This window comes from Equus asinus, chromosome 20 (assembly GCF_041296235.1).
Source record: "Equus asinus isolate D_3611 breed Donkey chromosome 20, EquAss-T2T_v2, whole genome shotgun sequence".
Taxonomy (NCBI): Eukaryota; Metazoa; Chordata; class Mammalia; order Perissodactyla; family Equidae; genus Equus; species Equus asinus.
Window position 1 is genome coordinate 87534982 of NC_091809.1, and position 19193 is coordinate 87554174.

General features: G+C 36.6%; 1 protein-coding gene and 1 pseudogene across 1 annotated transcript; both read right to left on the reverse strand.

Annotated features, from left to right (window-relative positions):
• Positions 1–2713: 2713 nt before the first annotated feature.
• On the reverse strand, positions 2714–3658 carry LOC106830122 (olfactory receptor 52K1-like; annotated as a pseudogene).
• A 5388-nt stretch (positions 3659–9046) lies between these two features.
• Positions 9047–9991, reverse strand: LOC106830123 (olfactory receptor 52R1-like). Its single transcript, XM_014839553.3, has one exon. It carries the CDS (start codon positions 9989–9991, stop codon positions 9047–9049), a length of 945 nt encoding a protein of 314 aa, XP_014695039.1.
• Positions 9992–19193: the final 9202 nt, after the last annotated feature.

Sequence of the window (19193 nt, forward strand, 5' to 3'; positions counted from 1 at the left end):
TTGAAGAGATTTCATTATGAAAGGATCCTCAAGGAGAAGAATGTCGGTCAGGCAAACAAAATGTTTATTTTTCTCCCTCCCTCTGTCCCTCTCCTACCTTCTCCTTTCCTCTCCCTCCCTTCCTTCCTCTTTCTTTCTCCATCTCTCCCTCTCTTCCTTCCTCATCTCTCCCTCTCTCTGTCTCTTTTGCTCCCTCCTTTCTTTTATTTTTAGTGGATGGACTGAAAGCGTAAGTCCTTGCATTCTTTTATTATCTTGTTGCTTCGTCAGAAATGCTATCTGAAATGCGACTTAACCTATTCAACAAATATTTATTAAACTTGTATTATATACCATGGAAATTCAAGATACTATAAAAACAAGGATAGACAAAATGTTAATTTTACTATAGAAAAATATCATGTAAAGAGACAATTATCATATTGTGTGATATATGTTATGACTGAGAAAAGATTAGGTGACACCAGAGACCATTGAAAATGAACCCAATGTAGAGTAGAGAAAAAGAAGAAGAGGGAGGTCAAAGAAGACCTACAGAGGAAGTACTGCATAAGATGCCCTAAAAGTTGATAAAAGGCATGTGGTAGTAGCATTCTGAGAGGAGCCATCAATTTATTTGAGCAAATTTATGTCTCTGAAAACTGATGCAGGCAAACTGTGAAGAGATTAAGAGTGGTTTTGCATATTTATTGCTGTAACTGATATTATATCAGACATATGTGTGTATATATTTTCTCATGAATGCATGCACATCTCAAGTGAGGTGTATGAATGTATATAAATATGACAGCATATTGGAGACAGACTGAGAGAGAGATGTTTATAGATAAATAAGATGATTTGAAGTATGTATATGAAAGAAAAAGTGCCTACCTTTGTGTATGTTTGTGTGAAATAAATATCAGTGTGAAATTTGTTCCATGTAGACCTGGATATTTAAACTATGAACATTAGGGATGAGAGAATGGTATGATTTACATCTCCAGGTCAGTTGGTTTATGAGTTGGTGTTTAATAAGATTTTTTAAAGATTAGGATATGAGTATAGAGCCTGTTTATGTACAGCGCAAAATCCAATTTCTGCACATGGATCTTGATCTTAGAGAAATGTCAGTGTAAGAGCAATGACAAGGAATGTAGACTAATATCTGAGGTACAGAAAAGATCACAGACAAATGAATGTCAAAGAAGCCTAAAGTATCCGGCAGTACATAAAGGTTTCATTGATATTGTTTGAGGACAGGTATTAAGGAAAACAAATTGCAGGAAATGTCTTGAGGTAGGCAGTATTTTGACTAAGAAAGATCGGGGAAAATGCCTCCCAAATATCACAAAGAATGAGCTAAAGTAGCAAGAAATGTGCAATTTCTTTACAAGCAAAGCATTCAGGTTTGCCTGGATTGATGCCTGTACTATGATTTAGTGAGAATAAAGCACCTGCCACTGTAGACTGGAGCCAAGTAATGCAATAACTCGAATGCCATGCTATGGAGCTAAGACTTTATCCTGAGGAACAGGCTGTTGAATATTTTAAGTGAGCAAAATGAGATATTTGTTTGGGAAAGAGAATTCCAGTTGTAGTGTTAATGACAACTTTGACTATGAGAGAGATTCAATATGGAAAGGTTAGTTGGAAGAATTTTGCAATACAGAGATTGAAAATGATAAAATCTGAGGTAGAAAATGGAGGAAATGTACACAAAAATGTCAGTGATTGGTTGGATGAAGAGATGGAAATAAAAATAATTCAATAATTCCAAGGTTTTAAATTTAACTCAAGTCATACACCAAAATGAGGACTATAGAGGGACAATCTAGTTGGCAGGGAGATTGAGCTTAGTTTAGAAACCTGTAAGTTTATGATGTATATGAAAAGTGGTTCACGAGGCTGTTACAATATGTTTTCTGGAACACAGACATAATTCATGGTTTGAGATACAAATTTAGGTATCTTGAATTTGTGAAAACGTATGAGGTCAGGTAAGTGGAAGGGAAAGCCTGAAGCTAGAAAAATAATAGCTTCTTTAGGTCATTATTATTTGATTTGTAAAATGCTTACTTTTCAAATACAATCTTTTGTGCATTGGTTCCATATTCTGACACTAATTGTAACTCTCTAAAGGTGACTCTTCTCTATTAAAACCCTTCAAACTGAAAAGGAGCTCATTACTCATTGATATCATCATGGATATTTATACATGTTTGTTTCCATTAGGATTATTTTCCATGATATATAGCTCTGTATTACTGACCTATCTGAAACATAACTGTGGAAATATTTCTGTGTTGGTGAAATATCTAAGAAAAAAATGTGGAAGAAAAATCACTAAATCAACAAATATCTTTGGACAATTATTTTTGCCCACAGGTCTTGAGAATATATTCCTAAATTCATTTTTACTTTATTTGAAAAATTGTACTTTCAATTTATATTATGTGATATGATTAGATAAACAATAAAATTAATAACAAAATGTTCTCTCATTTTATTACTTGCAGAAGCATTTGGGGAGGATTCTGGTCATGAGGGTTTCATGACACTACATCCCAATGGAAACAACATGCCCCAGTTACCTTAGGACTGAATCCTTCTCTTGACTTGGTTATTCCTTTCCATAAGTAGCCCGAATCTGGCAGGAATTATCTCTACCTCCAACCTAACATCGTTTCCAGCTCCATATTCCCAAGTCTCCTGTCCAACTCAGCTTTCAACCTCAGTTTCCATGACAGTGGAGGGTTCGTAGCACCCACTCGCGCATTTGCTTGGTCCGGGCCCCATAAATCAAGGGATTGACCATGGGAGGCAGCAGGAAGTAGAGATTGTCAATAATGATCTGTAGATAGGGAGCCATATGGTAGCCTAAAATCTGGGCCAGCACAGAGAAGACAACAGGAGAATAAAAGAGAGCAATGACACAAAGATGAGAGCCACACGTGCTGAGAGCTTTACCCCATGCCTCCCAAGAGGGTATCTGAAAGACAGCATGGAGGATCAGGCCATATGACAGAATGATAAAAAACAGATCAAATCCAACAGATGCTACAATAACCATGAGGCCATAGACAATGTGGTCAGAGATGTCTCCACAGGCTATCTACACCACAGCCATGTAGGCACAGTAGGAGTAAGCAATGATGTGGGTTTGGAAGCTTTCCAGTCTTTTTGCCAGGATGGGTACTGGGGTCAGTACCGCCACTGCTCTTGCCAGGACAGCCAATGCCATCTTCACAAGCATGTTCTTAGCAAGGATGGTTGTATATCTCAGAGGATACCAGATAGCCACAAATCTGTCAAAAGCCATGGCGAGGAGGATCCCAGATTCCATGACATAAAAGGAAGGAATGAAAAACATCTTTGTGAGGCAGGCATTGAAGCTGATTTCTTTGGCCTTCATCCAGAAGATACCCAGCATGCGGGGCACAGTGACACTGACCAGGGACAGGTCAACAACTGAAAGCATAGCCAGAAGGAGAAACATGGGCTCATGAAGACTCTTTTCCACCTGTATGATGCATAAGATGGTGGTATTGCCAAGGACTGTAATGACAAATACCAAGAAAAAAGGAATAGAGAACCAGCCATGGGAAGATTCTAGGCCAGGAATTCCAGCTAGTACAAATATCAAGCGCTGAGAAATGGAGTTGTTGCAAGAGGACATCCCTAACCTGTGCTCCCCAAGGTCTGATTCCTACAGAGAAAGAAACAAGACACATTTTGAAATCACTGCATCATTTGCACCGAAAATGATGGGTATTATAGCAGTTTACAGTGATAATCATGATTATACTATGTCAGCTCATGATCAAATGAATGTTTTAGCTACTTGGGGTAAGGCGGGGGGATAATCCCAGCCTTCTTTCTCTGCAAGAAGGAGAAGTAGTCTCAGGGATAAATTCTGAATAAAACATATCAACTCTATAGTTGAGATTCTCCTGTTGCTCTGATCCCATTTGATATTCAATTTGTGCAATCCTGTAGGATTTTTCCCACACAGCAGGACCTGGCAGGAGACTTAATATTTTCAACATTACAAGCAGGAGGTGGGGGTATGGACAAGCTAGATGAGAAAGTTGGATTTCCTCATCCCAGGGTCCACAGTTCTTGAGATTGGTCTTGGTGCTTTGAGATTCTTCTCTGGAGTGTTTGTTGATTTTGACAAAGAACCTAGGAAATCTACTGACCTTATACTTGAAAAGCATGATGGTACGCTAGAGAAATAACATATACTGGATGACAAAAGTGGAGCACAAAAATGCCTCAATAGATAATTTATTATTAAAGTTCCAGATTACTCAATAAAGTGTGGTTGGGGAGTGGGTAAAAGTAAAGGCAAATTAATGGTCTTCTGTATATATGAGTATTTATGTGTTTTTATGGAGAGTGTAGTTTCGAGGTTAATTGTAATACATATTTCTATAGAAATGACTATTGTATTTATTAAATATTTTAACCTACATAACTATTTGAATAGAAATACAGCACAGGGGGTGGCCCCGCGGCTGAGTGGTTAAGGTCGTGTGCTCCGCTTCAGCGGTCCAGGGTTTTGCTGGCTCAGATCCTGGGCATGGACATGGCACCGCTCATCGAGCCATGATGAGGCGGAGTCCCATATACCACAACCAGAGGCACTCACAACTAGAATATACAACTATGTACTGGGGAGCTTTGGGGAAAAGAAGAGGAGGGGAAAAAAAAAAGAAGATTGGCAACAGATCTTAGCTCAGGTGTCAATCTTAGAAAACGAAAAGAAAAGAAATACAGTACATATTTACAAATTTACAAATTATTTGAGGAAGGCTATTGATTAGAGAGTATACTCAATCAATATAATAAAAGGCAAAACCAAACAAGCATATAATAAAAACAAAAACAAGATATAGGAATAAGCCTTTTTTGTTATTAATATACGATTGAAATTATTTCACTATTAAGGTTTAGACTCCAGATTTTGTTAGAAATATTACCTAAATAATATTTGTAAAAGGTAACTACACAAAAAAAAGTTTCAATAAAACCTTAAAATAAAAGAATGAAAATGTAACACAAAGCTATTTAAAAAAATAAAAATATACTAATATTAATATTGTGTCCTTTTTTTTGTTTTAGTTGTTGATAAACGTGGATTACTCATCTCTTTTGCTAAATGATTTTCTCTAAATATTTAAGAGCCCAAAACAGAGTGGCACATCTGCTAAAATACTATTTGAGCATTTATACATCATAAATTGAGTTATCCATATCTAAGGATTTCATATATCAACTGCATTTGGTAAAAGGTACACTATAGCTGAATGATTGGCAGGTCTTCTGGAAGGTAACTTGGTATAGTGAAAATTGCAAAGTCTTTGAGATAGCAAATGTCTGGGATATGATCTCAGCCCTGCCACCTATTTTATGTGACCTGTCCAAGTTGTTCAAGGCTTTGAGCCTCATTTCCTCATCTCAAAAGAAAGATGAGGCTTACCTATCAAAGATTGCTGTGAGGATTAAATCCATCATTAAATTCCAACATTGTATAAAACATGCAATGTTTCTGGCATAATTCTTTGAATGCTTTGGTGAACACTTTCTTCTTTTTCTGTGAGGTACAAAGTTTGAGACATGCAAAAAATACTGTTTGTTTTGTTTGGTTTGTTTCCTGCAACTGTGAGGAAAATAACAAACAGTCTTGACACCATAAGAAGGAAAGTTTGATGGCCCTGGAATTTTATCCTCAAGTATTTTTACATTCACTATGTGCTAGAGGGAAGAAAACATTTAGTGTCACCAGAGACAGATACCTGGCTAAATAAAAGTCGCTAAAAAAACTTTAAAAGGTAAATTTTAGTTCAATAAAGGAAAGGATCCTACCACAAACTCAAACAAAAGACAACCCTGTGAAACCAGAAGTTCACTATCAGTGGGAGTTTTCAGGTAGAAATTGAACTACCATCTGTCAGGAATATCATAGATGAAAATTCTCCATGTGGTGGTGGCATTAAGATATTAGAACTTTAAGCAGCATGTAAAGTTTCATGTGAGCTATTAGGAATGACTGCCAGCAATAACTGCATCAACATTGATTATAAATAAAGACATCATCAATCAAGGTATAAAAATTAGAAAGAAAATTTCTAAAGAATGTAACTGGGCATTCTAAGGATGGTAGATGCCAACTGCGACCTTACAAATGTTGTTGATTATCGTATTTAGATGAAAAGATTTCAGAATGTTTTCCCTACAAGAATTTGAATCTCAGGATTTTTTACTCTTTTCCCTCTATCTTTTCCTCCCTTTCCTAGAGTAATACCTGTAGAGGGTTGCGAGTCCAGTCACAGTGGGGGTGAGGCCAGCAAAGCAGCCATCCACTTGAGGTATGGGGAAGATCGGTTGATGTCCAGAATAAGATGGGGTGTCTGAACTGGAGGCAGATTTATGCTGGTTTGCCCTGGCCCTCCTGGGTCCCCAGTGGCCTCTTTGTTAGGCCGAGAGTTTTATTTGGCTTGGATATTCTGGGGAACAAATCCCAGAGCCAATCACTGAGGATACCACATGTGGATAAGAGCAGATGTTATACAATTATATACAAATTGCTCTAGTTTGCTTTAAAATCAATAGTTAAAATCATTTTAATTTCCAGTGGGCTTGGGTCCTCCTTAAGCAAAACTTGAACTGAAAATAGGAGTCATGATTTCCTAGATGCAATTAGAACCCACAAAAAGCTGGAAAAAATGTATGCACTAAGTACAATTTTAATTGACTAAATTAAGACCATTGTTTGGTAATAAGATATAGAAAAAGAAACAGAGAAGTGAGATTAAAGTAGAAAAAAGAGAGAAGCTCTAGAAAAAAACATTGGACAGTGCTAGGTTTAGGAGAGACTGAGTTTCAGAAAGACCCTCAGCAGTAGTCAGAAGCTCAACTTGAGAGTAAAAGCAGGGGAGAAACTGTTGAGAATTATTTTGTCGGAGAAAGTGGTTAAATGTAAACATTTTGAAGATAATGATTGGAGATGTCTGTTCACAATTACCTCCCCAGTGACTGGCAAATGGCAGGTCTTCAAATATTTTTATATGGATAAATGCACACCACACACACACACACAAAGGTTCTTCATCAATCATTCACTCTAGACTCTAGGCCTAGGATAATATTGTAAGGGTAAGAAACTTTCATATAACCTGGGAATTTGTCAGTCTTCATTAAAGTATATTCATGGTACTCAAATCAATTTCATTCTTTTCTATCGTGATTGCTACCAACCTGAATGAAGTTCCTATCATATTGTTCTAGAAAAATTTTATAATCTCCTAAAAGGTCTTCATTTTTTCCAGTCATTGTCTCAACCCATTTTCCTCATTGCAGCCACAATGATCATTATAAAATGCAAACCTGATTGAGTCATCCCTGTGCATAAAACTTTCATTGTCTTCCTCTTGTTTTTACGGTAAAATTGAGAATCCTTAGCACGCCCTACTCACCCCTGCATGCTGCCATCCCACCCTTACTCAGACTCTCTTCACTTCACTCTCTGTACTCTAGCCCACCAAATGGACTTCCTTCAGTTCTTTGAATGTATGAAGCCCCTTCCTATCTTAAGATCCACACATGTTCACACATCTTATTCTCTCTCCCTAGAACATCAGGGAGAATGAAACAAAGAGTGAAAGGGATATATAGAATAAGAGAAAGGTAATTCACAAAGCTTTGCTTTGCCATCCTGGAGCTTGCACGGATCTGGCACAATCAGCTTTGTTTTGTGTTTTTTCACTTTTAGGAGAATAACTGTGATCTCAATGTAGAGGATGCATTGGACCCGTTAATTAAAATCTATTGCCTTGAAAATGCAGGTGGAAACTGTTGAAACTGTTGAAATTGGAAATGATAAGAGCCTGAACAATGATATTTATTACAGTTTAAGGAAGAGGAATGGAGAGAGGCAGCCCAGATATTTGCCTCTATGAAGTTCCTAGATTAAAAAGAAGGAAATGGTGAGAAAAGAAAGAAGGTATAAATACTTTACAGATAGTAAATCACAAAAGGAGAACATCAATTCAATCAAGTTCAGCATGTATTTATTGAGTGCCTCCAGAGCAATTTTCATCCTGTGCAAGGTAAGAAATGAAGGAAGCAATCATATTTTTTAAGGAGGAATTATTTGGATTTCTCCCACTAAAATATTTTATATCCATTTTAATAATTTCATTTTCAATATCACCAGTAGCATAATCTCTAAAAAATGTAAATTATTATTTGTAACAACAGACTTCTTCCTTTAACAAGGACGTGTGATATCTGAAAGTCCAGCATATTTGAATCTAGCTCTGTGTTCCTGCCTAAACTCTGGGTAAGCTCCCAAGTACCTAGCATCAGATATAAAGCTATTTTTGTTTTCAGGATACTCTGTGATGAAGCTTTAAGGAAACCTCATGCTAGTTAATAAAACAATAGCAGGCATAGGTTATTCTTTATGGAGAGAGAATATTCTACAAGCAATACAATGTTTAAATATCTGTGGACTTGATTATTGCAATGTTGAACTTTTCACATTTCTGTTTGACCACTTGTCCTCTGTGTCAATTCTTGCGAATACAATGCACTACTATTTGTTGTATTCATAGGACATCCACCTTGTTATAGTGACCCTTCTGTAGAATATTGACAGCAATCATTAAATTTCCAATTGGAGATACTTTCATGTGGAATTTCTGAAGCTCTCATGGGAGTTTTCCCTTTTTTAATCACTCCCTATTTGAAAATAAACTATTACCCCCAGTTACACTGTAGAAGATCAGTAGCAGCAAGGAGCAGAAGGGGATCCCTTTCCAATTCATCAAGTTCTAAGTAACCTCCCTAAAATCCAAGTGCACACAAAATACATCATGCTTACTAGTTTCATTAGAATTGAGGAATTTCCATTATGTGTGGTTACTCTTCCCTATTAAAACCTGATAAAATGTCTGATTCCAGTGGAAGAAAACTTCATGTCAGTTATGAGAAAGGGATCAATTATTTGCACTCTTCCTTTCCTATTCTGACACCATCTCTGCAAACAATTTCAGCACAATCAAGCAACCTTTACCCTTAGAGAACCAAGGACATGATCTCGAATTTTCTTGGTCCTAATACCATAAACAATGGGGTTAAGAAAAGGTGGTACCAGAAGGTACATATTGGCAACGAAGATATGAATTTGGGGGGCCACGTTGTGACCAAAGCGGTGAGTGAGGAAGGTAAAGACAGCTGTGGAGTAGAAAACGAGGATAACACAGACATGGGAGCCACATGTGCCTAGAGCTTTAAGACTTGCTTCATGTGACGGAAGACGAAAGACTGCATGGAGGATTAGGACATAAGAGAGAGCGATGAAAAAGCCATCACAGGAACCAATGACAGAGGCCACACTGAGGCTGTAACGCTTGGTGGCTCCTGTGTCCACACATGCCAGCTTCACTACAGCCATGAACTCACAGTAGGTGTGGGCAATGATGTTAGTCCTGCAGTAGGGCAGCTGCCTGAGCAGGATGGGATGTGGAGTAAAGAAACCCACTCCTCGGAGTACCACAGAAGCTCCCATTTTGACAATGCGAGCATGGGTGAGAATGGTGGTATGGCGCAGTGGATGACAAATGGCCACATAACGATCAATGGCCATGGACAAAAAGAAGCCTGATTCCATAGCAGTAAAGCTATGGATGAAGAACATTTGGGTCAGACAGGCATGAAAGGCAATGTCATGGGCTCCAAACCAGAAGAGACAGAGCATGCGGGGCAGTGTAGATGTGGAGAGGACCAGATCAGTGACGGAGAGCATGCTCAGAAAGAGGAACATGGGCTCATGGAGGCTTCGCTCTGCCCTCACCACGGCCAGGATGGTCACGTTCCCCACCACAGCCACCAGGTACATGGAGCAGAAGGGAATCCCAATCCAGACATGAAGGTGCTCTAGTCCTGGAATGCCCATCAGCAAGAAGGTGTTTGGAGATATTTGAGATTTATTGGTTGGTCCCATTGTGCTTCTGCTCTCTGTCTTTTGTGGATGGAATCCTCTTTTTTAGGGCAAAAGTTTTCTGTCGAGATCATCACAACCAAATCTAACAACAAATGAAAAACAAATCTGGAAGCCCCCAAAACATCATGTGAAAAAACATCCAAAGTTGTAATGTAGAGTGAAAAAAGACTTAGTAACACTAGGCAACAACTATGCAAATACACACAAAATAAGTACTGTAAATCAAGTCACGAATCTCATGAATTTGTTAAAAACAAAACAAAACAAAAAAAGAACTTGTTAAAATCTATTTACAATACAATTCAACACCACTTTTTGAATTCACAATTTGAGTTAATCATTAGGCCAAATTAGGTTTTGGCAGAAACGTCGGCTATTATAAGTGGAATGGGTCTTAGAATTCATTTAGCCCAAACTTCCTTCTTAATGTCATCCTGAAATATAATTTTTAGGTAATGCCTGAGTCCTCTCAAGTATGGTTCCTCATTGCTTAGACAATCTATTACGTGTTTTTCTAGCACTGTCACAGAACCCGTCCCCAGGAGCTGTGAGACAGTGCTGAACCTTCCTATGGAGGTCTACAGACTCACCTGTCTTCTGCATAGAAATCTGCACAAACTCTGAGGTTTAACAAGTTATGCTTCTACTAAGTTCTCTCTTTTGCAGTGAAACTTTCTCAGCTGATATACCCACTTATTATAAACCTAGTTTTCAAAAATACGAATTTTCTACTTCAACCATTCTGTACATTCTGTGCCCTCTTCTTAACTTTTATTACTTGTATCTGAACACATTAGTCCCTTCAGACATCCATACACTTTGTGTCTCTTTTGAATTACACACTATTAGTGTGATTTCCTTTCATCTCATTTTTTATATGAAGTAAGGAAGGAAAGTAACACCTAGTTGATCCCAACAGGAAAAGACATTGTCCTGGAATCTTTGTATATATTAATTTTAAGCTAGAAAAGCAATGCAAACTAAATATCATTTTTCCAATTTTACCAACTAGGAAATAGAAGCCCAGACTGTTACGGATAATGCAATGGCGTCACAGAAAGAGTGGACAAGACACCAGAATTCTAACACAATGCTGTATGACTGCAAAATACACACTATTCTCATTGTCACACTCACTATTTCCTGTAACATATATTAAATTCATACTCAACTATCACCGACTAATATTTTTTATAATTTTAAAGTCAGATTTCTCAAGACGATTTTAAACACTTAAAAAATTAGCCTTTTCATTGAAACTTGATAATCTATATTGTATTATTTTAGACAGTAGTTTAAAATAATTATGTTTCTTTTGTTGTTAATAAGCATTTATCAGTGTTAAGACCTTGAATTCAATCAGTATTTTCTGCTGATTTTAAAGGTACATATTCTACATCTATATTGAAACAACTGAAATATAATTTTGATGTAAGTCTAGGCCAGTGACAGGATTCTTTTTATCATCCTAGAAAATTGTGTTTATCCCTCTAACAAACTCTGTACTGTTAATTAATTAGAAATAAATCAATTACATATAATAATAATGAGATTACAAATACTGACTCTCTTTACTCCATTGTAATTCATAAATTCTGGTCAAGTGTCTCATTAAACTGGAATATGGCTTACATTATCCAGTATTTTTTGGAGAATGTACAGCACATTAAACACACTATACATTTCATTAGACATACTCTCAGTGTTATTTGAAATTTTCCTCAGTCTGACCAGGGCTTTATAAAATGATCATTTACCTAATACATTCAATTATTATATTTGGCTGCGAAGTAATAAAGCTCAATAAACCTTGAACTAGGGATCAACTATAACGAGTAATGCTATCACTTCTGCTCTTTTTCCTTCTATCTGATTATCTTCATTCTCATCAGACTCCTTATGCCCTTTTATTAAATGCATTTATCTCCATTACAAATTTAATTTGTCTTATACTTACTAATTGTCTCTCTTTTCCTCAGTTTCCTAATCTGGAAAGTGGGCTAAACAAAAGGTTGTTGGGAGGATTAAGTTAATTAATATATGTTAACAACTTAGAACACTATCTTACACAGAGCAAGAATTTAAGAAATTAAGCATTGGGATTTGGTAATTATTCCACAGGTAATGGGGCTCCAGTAAAACATCTAAGCATAATCAGATATGCATTTTAGACAACAACATAAACTATTCTTTCCAACCTTTTCACCAGTTACTCTTTCTATATCCTCCATGAGGTTAAAGACTTCTAATTATTCCCCCAATGTGCCATGTTTCTTTGTAAAATTGCGTCCTTTTTCTCATACTTTTCTGATTGCAATTTTCCTCTCCCTCTCTTTTATTCATTTCACCCTGTGAACCACTCCTCTTCTTGTAGTGTCTAGGTCAAAAGTAATCTCCTCTCTGACTTTTGTCTGGATTACCTCAGACAGAAATTTGCAGGTTATTTTTCTGTGCTCTCATTGTATCTTTCTATGTTTTTTTTACATTTATTTTTGATCGGTATCATCCAATTGTAGAATATTAGATTCATAAGTATATTATTTATTTATTTATTTATTTTTGGAGGAAGATTAGCCCTGAGCCACCTGCTGCCAATCCTCCTCTTTTTTGCTGAGGAAGACTGGCCCTGAGCTAACATCCATGCCCATCTTCCTCTACTTTATACGTGGGACGCCTACCACAGCGTGGCATCCCAAGCTGTGCCACGTCCGCACCCGGATCCGAACTGGTGAACCCCGGGCTGCCGAAGTAAAACATGCGAACTTAACCACTCCGTCACCAGGCCGGCCCCTTTATAAGTATATTATTATTATGACTCCTGTCTCTCCCATAAGATTAAATTCTCCTCAGTATAGAATCCATAGCACAGCTAGGTATTACCATGACCCAGCCCAAAGACCGGTATTGGAAAATGCTTCATAATAGAATGATACAAGTAACTGCATAGTCTGTGTGACTTCAAGGCCATATTTTTACCTGCTGCTCTATGCTGCTTTCTAATGCTTTCATAAATATGATGCTCTTTCTTATATTTATTGAGATTTACACAAGATGCCTAAATATCAGAGTTAAGACAAAAGAATTGTCCTTGCCATTTTTTCCCATAGCGAAATAAAAGGTTTTCTGCTCTTTGGGAAATCTTGATCATTGCTTTGCTCTTCCATGATTTTAAGATGAGACTTCAGCATAGAGAGACAGCAACTGTCTCTGTCCTAATCAAAAGTGGATTTCAAGTAAATTACTGCTTTTTCCAAGGGCTTGAAGATCTTGATTAACCAGATCTCAACTTCCAGAGAAACATAAAGCTATTTACATTTCTCTGTTTAGTCTCAATAGTTTTTAATAAAATTAACATATTCATTCAGAGAAGACCTAGACGTCTTTACTCACATATGCCTAAAGAGACAAACAACCAAATTTTCGTACATCTGAAGTTTTATCATGGGTTATCATAAATTATGATATCCGGAGACACAAGCACACAGGGACTCTAATTTTTTGAATACAATGTAAAGGCTCCTTCAAGAACATTATATTAATGCTCAAGTGCATTCAAATATGCATGGATATATTTAAATAAGCTTATATTGAAAAGCACAAGCAAAACTCTCTGTTGTGCCTATTAAAACATACCCTGAAATTTTTCCTAGAATTATTAGTCTTTCTACACTTCAGGCCAGAAACCAAGGTCTGGGTGTGGAAGTGGTAGAAAGATGTCGACACTTTTCCTTTAGAAAATTTATGCAGGAGAAATTTTATGTCCCACAAGGTTTTAGTCTGAAAATCTTTCTATACTTTCTACTCTCTCTTATCTGTACAAACTAACTAGTGTGAAGATTAACTACAACAAAAATAACAATGGTTAATGTGACTAGGAGAGTGTAGTGGGCTGGAGTGTTTTGAAAATAAAAGAAATATAGAAAAAAGGTTGATGATGGCTTGTTCTTGCCTAATTGACCGCCTTACTAAACAGTTTTTTACCTTACTCCTAAATAGTCTTCCTCTCACAAGGATTGCTATGACTGATCAACGTCTAATGTTGAGTGGGAGGGAGCTGGCTGTTCTTTGCTCACAGGTAGCTGTCTGTGGCCCCAACGTCTATCCTAGTCAACCAGCTTTAATGCTATTGTAATTCTAATTTGGAGTATCTATGAGCCTATGCTCCCTATAGTTTAGTTAATCAACAGGTGGCTATATTTCCATCAGTTATGGGAGAAAGGATCCATTTCACCTTTTAAATATATTATATGTCTACTATATTTATTCTTAACTTTGGTAAGGATATTCAAAGAAGTAGACATTAACTCTTTGAGGATCTCATAATTCTATAAATGCAGGTGTTTGAATATAGTCCTCTCTTCTCTTTTCCTGTCCTCTATCTCTAACAACTCACCCAAATTAAAAGCAGAAAGTCATCTAGAGAGCCAGATTCTATAAGGAGCAGATGCAGCAAATGTGAGTTGAATTATACTCAACTCATAATCTCACTGGATTAAAAGGTGTAGGTGGCAGGGGACTCAGTGGCCCTCTGGGATATGAGGCTTTTTCTCAAAGTACAAGACCTAAATTGCTTTCAGGCAAAGTAATTATTGTTAACTCTCTCTTAAGATAATAAATAAAAATATTAATATTTCCCAAAGGTCTGATGACTGCTTTCAAATAGAATATATTTGCAGAATATAAAAGGAAAAATATTATAAAACCATAGAACCAAGAAAAGGATTATGTTTATGTACTGAGAGGTCATCATTTTCTAGGTCCTAGGCTTGGTGTTTAAAATTCCTTCTCTTAATGATCTTCAAAACAGCCTTTGGAAATAAAAAATTACCACTAAACAGATGAGGAACCAGAGAGACGGATAGATGAAATAATTTCTGTAAAATATTACAGCTAATAAAGGATGACATCAGGATCTGAATCCAGGTATCTCTGGGTCTACATTGCATCTACTTAATCACTATGTAATCAAGATTTAAAAATGAAGTATACCTGAATTACAGTCTGTATTCCTTCTTATGCAAAGTGGCAAATTCTATGAATCATAACTGACAATATCCAAAATGACCAGCAAGTGCCTTTATAAGCAGTTCCTTGCGTTCCCTTTGGCATTACTTTCTGCTGCATAGCTTATCCTTGAGTTTCCTTGAGTCTCAACCAGTCTGGACTTTTTTTTACTGGCTCCTTTTAAGATTCTGTTTCATGTTTTTGCTTTAGCCTATAATATTCTATTTCTCTCTCCCACGCCTTCTCATTTCCTACCTACTTTAAGGTTACAGATAAATGTCACTGCCTCAAGGACTTTTTTTGACATTAAATTAGGTTTATGTGTTACATTTCAACTGTACTTTGTATTCTTCTACTTTCTAGTTTATCATATTGGTAAATATTTATTAAATGACTGTGATGCCAGTCTAGGTGTTTAGAATATAGTCACACAGGCTGTAATAAATATAACGCTGGGGACATCAATCTCATAAAACTAAGGTATGATTGGTGCCTTCTGGACTTATGGAATGGAAACTGTGTCACTGATATCTAATACCATGCCTGACAGTAAATAGACACTTATGCAAGTGTTGTTGAATGAATGAATGAAAGGAAAAGATAAATCACTTAAAATGCCCTAGGAGAATTCCAGGTTAACATTCTTTCAGGAAAGTAGTTACAACATCATCAGTGTAATTGTAATCATCATCATTATGACAAATATTCATCAAGGGCTTATTATACACCTGGAATTTTGCTAAATTCTTCATAAGTGTGATCTTTTTGTATTCACACAGACAGAAATATACACACTCACAACCTTATTAAGAAGGTGCCATTATTTGCACCATTTATATCTGACATTCTGTCTTCCAGATCTGAATTATTAAAAATTGCATCTTCCTTGTGGATTTTAGTTGCTGGTTCATTTTATCCTCTCTAAGATTGTTCTTATCTCAATTCTTCATTATATCAATAACCTGGTTTTTCAATTCCTTGATCTCCTCTTCTCTAAAGATCTTGTTCTCTATCCTGCTGCAGATATTATCTCCCATTGCAGACCCTAGATTGTATTACTAATAAACCCAAATCCTTCCATAACCTCAAATGGAAGTCATCCATTCTCCACCTACTTTCTTATAACTTTCCAGCTTGTCTCTCCAGGACTGCATCTTCAACAATTCAGTGCTATTGCTGGAAGGGGAGGAAGAACTATCCCTCTGGATCCTTCTGGCTGGTCTAAGAGTTACATTGACATGAGCCAGAATAAGAAGAGAAAATCAAACAAAATGTGATAACATGCATACATGGGAGAAACCCTGGAAAACTGAGTAACTTCCCAAAATGAGTGAGGCCACCACCTTAATTACCTTCTTCAGCTAAAGACAAAGGAGGATGTTGTGGGTAGTGGTTTGGGGCTTCAAAGGGGTGGAAGGCAATTTATCTGGAAATGGAAAACAAATGTTTGATAAAAAAATGTTTACTGGGCCATCTGTAGACAATGTGATGAGAGAGAGAGAGAGAGAGAGAACTTTGGAGAGAGAAAACTGTGATAAAAATCAGCTTAACAAGCTTAGCAAGGAACCTCCCAGTCTATTATACCCAGAGTTATCTATGTGATAGCCTGTCCTGGGGACAGGCCTTCTATCTTAACTTCCTTTAGGCCCTTAGGGGAAAGGTCAGAATTTCCTTTAGAAGGTTTTGTCCTTAAAAATGATCAAGCCAAAGAGATACATTTTGGGGTGGCCAATTCTGATGCCCCACATGCTCATCTTCTTCAAATCCTCACTCCCTTATTTACCAGCATAATATCCAAGGTCAGACTCTTAGATGTGACCGAAACTCCCTTTATTCTCTTGTAATCTTACCCTGTTGCATATGATCAATCTTTATCAATTTTACCCTGAATTTGTATATGAAGAGTTCTGAAACAGAGACACAATTGAGATAGATTTCTTATCAAATAACCTCACAGTATATAATAAGTTCATCAACTCTCCCTCTCCTCTTTACCTTAGAATTTATTCTAGGGAGATGTGATGAGAGCCAGGTCAATTGTCCTACACAAACAGCTGGACAGCCCATAGAGAAGGATGTGGGAAAAAATTTATTTTCTCTGCTTAAAAAGGGAAAGGAAGCAGTCACACACATCTCTCCTTCCCCCACCATAAGTCTCTCCTTGCTCCAGCCCTTTGGTATCTAAATACAATCTCTCCAGGAATCATACAGCCTAAGTTTCTTGAAGTTATTTAACTGGGTTGAAGAAATCTCCAGGTTCTTAGGCCTCATTCCTCTTTGAAATGTGAGTACAAAAGACTTTTGCAGCTCCAGTCTTCTTGGCACATTTTGGACTTTACCTTAGTGATCCACTCGCAGTTATAGCATTTTGGCATTTGAGATGATAATCTAAAATTTCTATTATCCTTTCATATTAGAACACTTTAATGGACAAATGGCTATATATCTATTTCTTATCGTTATGTGACATTGTAGTGAATTTAAGAATTTTGGAGCTGATCAAGTAAAAATATATAACCATGATGTAGCAGTAGTACAAACAAACTTTATTTGAGTCACGTTTTTACAGGTTTACTTGTGGGCTGGAGAAGAGAGGGTGAAAGCCTCTCACAGCATGAGACACTCCAGAGGCTATAGCCTGAGGCCACCATCCAAAAGGAAGGAAGACAGGGGAACTCCTAGGAGAAGGGGGCATCTGAGGGAGCTTGCTTGTCTAGGTGATGCCACTCAGCAGCATTGACATGAAGTCTCTGGGTCCAAGGGGCCCATATATAGAGGCCATCCTGTATATTACCTAACAGACCACTCCATGCCTGCACCTGTACTAGCAAACATGGCTGGAGAAAAATATCTTCTACAACCAAGCTGCTGCTCTCACTTTAAATTCGTATTTACTATATCAATTGGGCCCCTAATATTGCATATAATTTTGAAGTCTTTTAATTTCTCACTCTCCTCAAAATTATTTCATATGTTCTCTCAACCCAAACCTCTGTCACTCTTCCCCCATCTCCGCTCATAGATGATGACCTAGATTTCAATTTCACTGAGAACAAAGAAGAGAAGATCCCATCAACACGTCTATCCACCTGTCTGCCTCTGAGCTTGTATAGTGCTACTGATTTCCTGCTACTATGAATGAACTGTCTTTGTCCTAACAAAGTCAAATTTTCAACATGTGTGATATATCCTCTCTTGTCTTGGAACTCAAATATTTTGCTCTGGCAATTTTGCATTCTTTCTCATGGGTAATCATTGTTGTCTTCCTGTGGAATTATTTCTATAATCATAAGAGCAAGCTATCCTTAAACCCATCTTAAAAAAAAGATATAATCAAATATCTTTAGAAATAATTTTCATGAACCACATATCTGCTAGTTATTGCCCTATTTATCTCACTCATTTTACAGGAAAACTCCTGAAATAATTGTCTATACTCACCCTCCCCAATTTACTCCTCCCATAATTTCTAAAACATATTGCAGCCAGGGCTGTCACATATGACAAGCAAGGAAACCATTTTACGATACCTGTAACTGTTATTATGTAGCTCCTAAGTGCAGAGACTATGTAAGTTTGCCAAATATTTGATCATCTCAAGTGTGTATGTGTATATATGTATGTGTTATGTGTTTTCTTTCTTCATCATCATTTACAACATTTTTTCTCTTTGGTTATAAATTTATACATTTTCTCTAAATTCTTGAGATGTGTGTTTAGCTCTGTTATTTGTAGCCTATATTCTTTTCTGTCACATACATTTAAATCTATGTTTTTATCTAAGCACAACTTTTATCTCCTTGATTTGTGGGCAACTCAGAAGTGTAATTCTTAAGTTTTGAAACAAATGGAAATCTTTCACATAGCTGTTTTTGATTCTTAATTTAATTCCATTGTAGTAAGATAACACAAACTATAGAATTTCAATCTGTTGAAATTTGTTGAATCCATGACACAATATATGGTTAATTTTTGTAAACATCCTGTATGTGCTTGAAAAGGTAATAATAGTCTTTCTCATGATATATAGTGATTTATATACCCATTAAGTCTAATTGTTAATCATGTTGTTCAAATCTTTTTTATCTTTATTAAAATTTTTCTATCATTTCATTATTTAATGAGATTCCTTAGAATCTCAAACTATGATTAAATTTCTCTATTACCTCTTACAATTCTTTCTCTACAAGAGATTGAA

Coding starts and splice junctions, on each gene's coding strand:
- LOC106830123 (XM_014839553.3), bottom strand. CDS start 9,991: ATGGGACCAACCAATAAATCTCAAATATCTCCAAACACCTTCTTGCTG.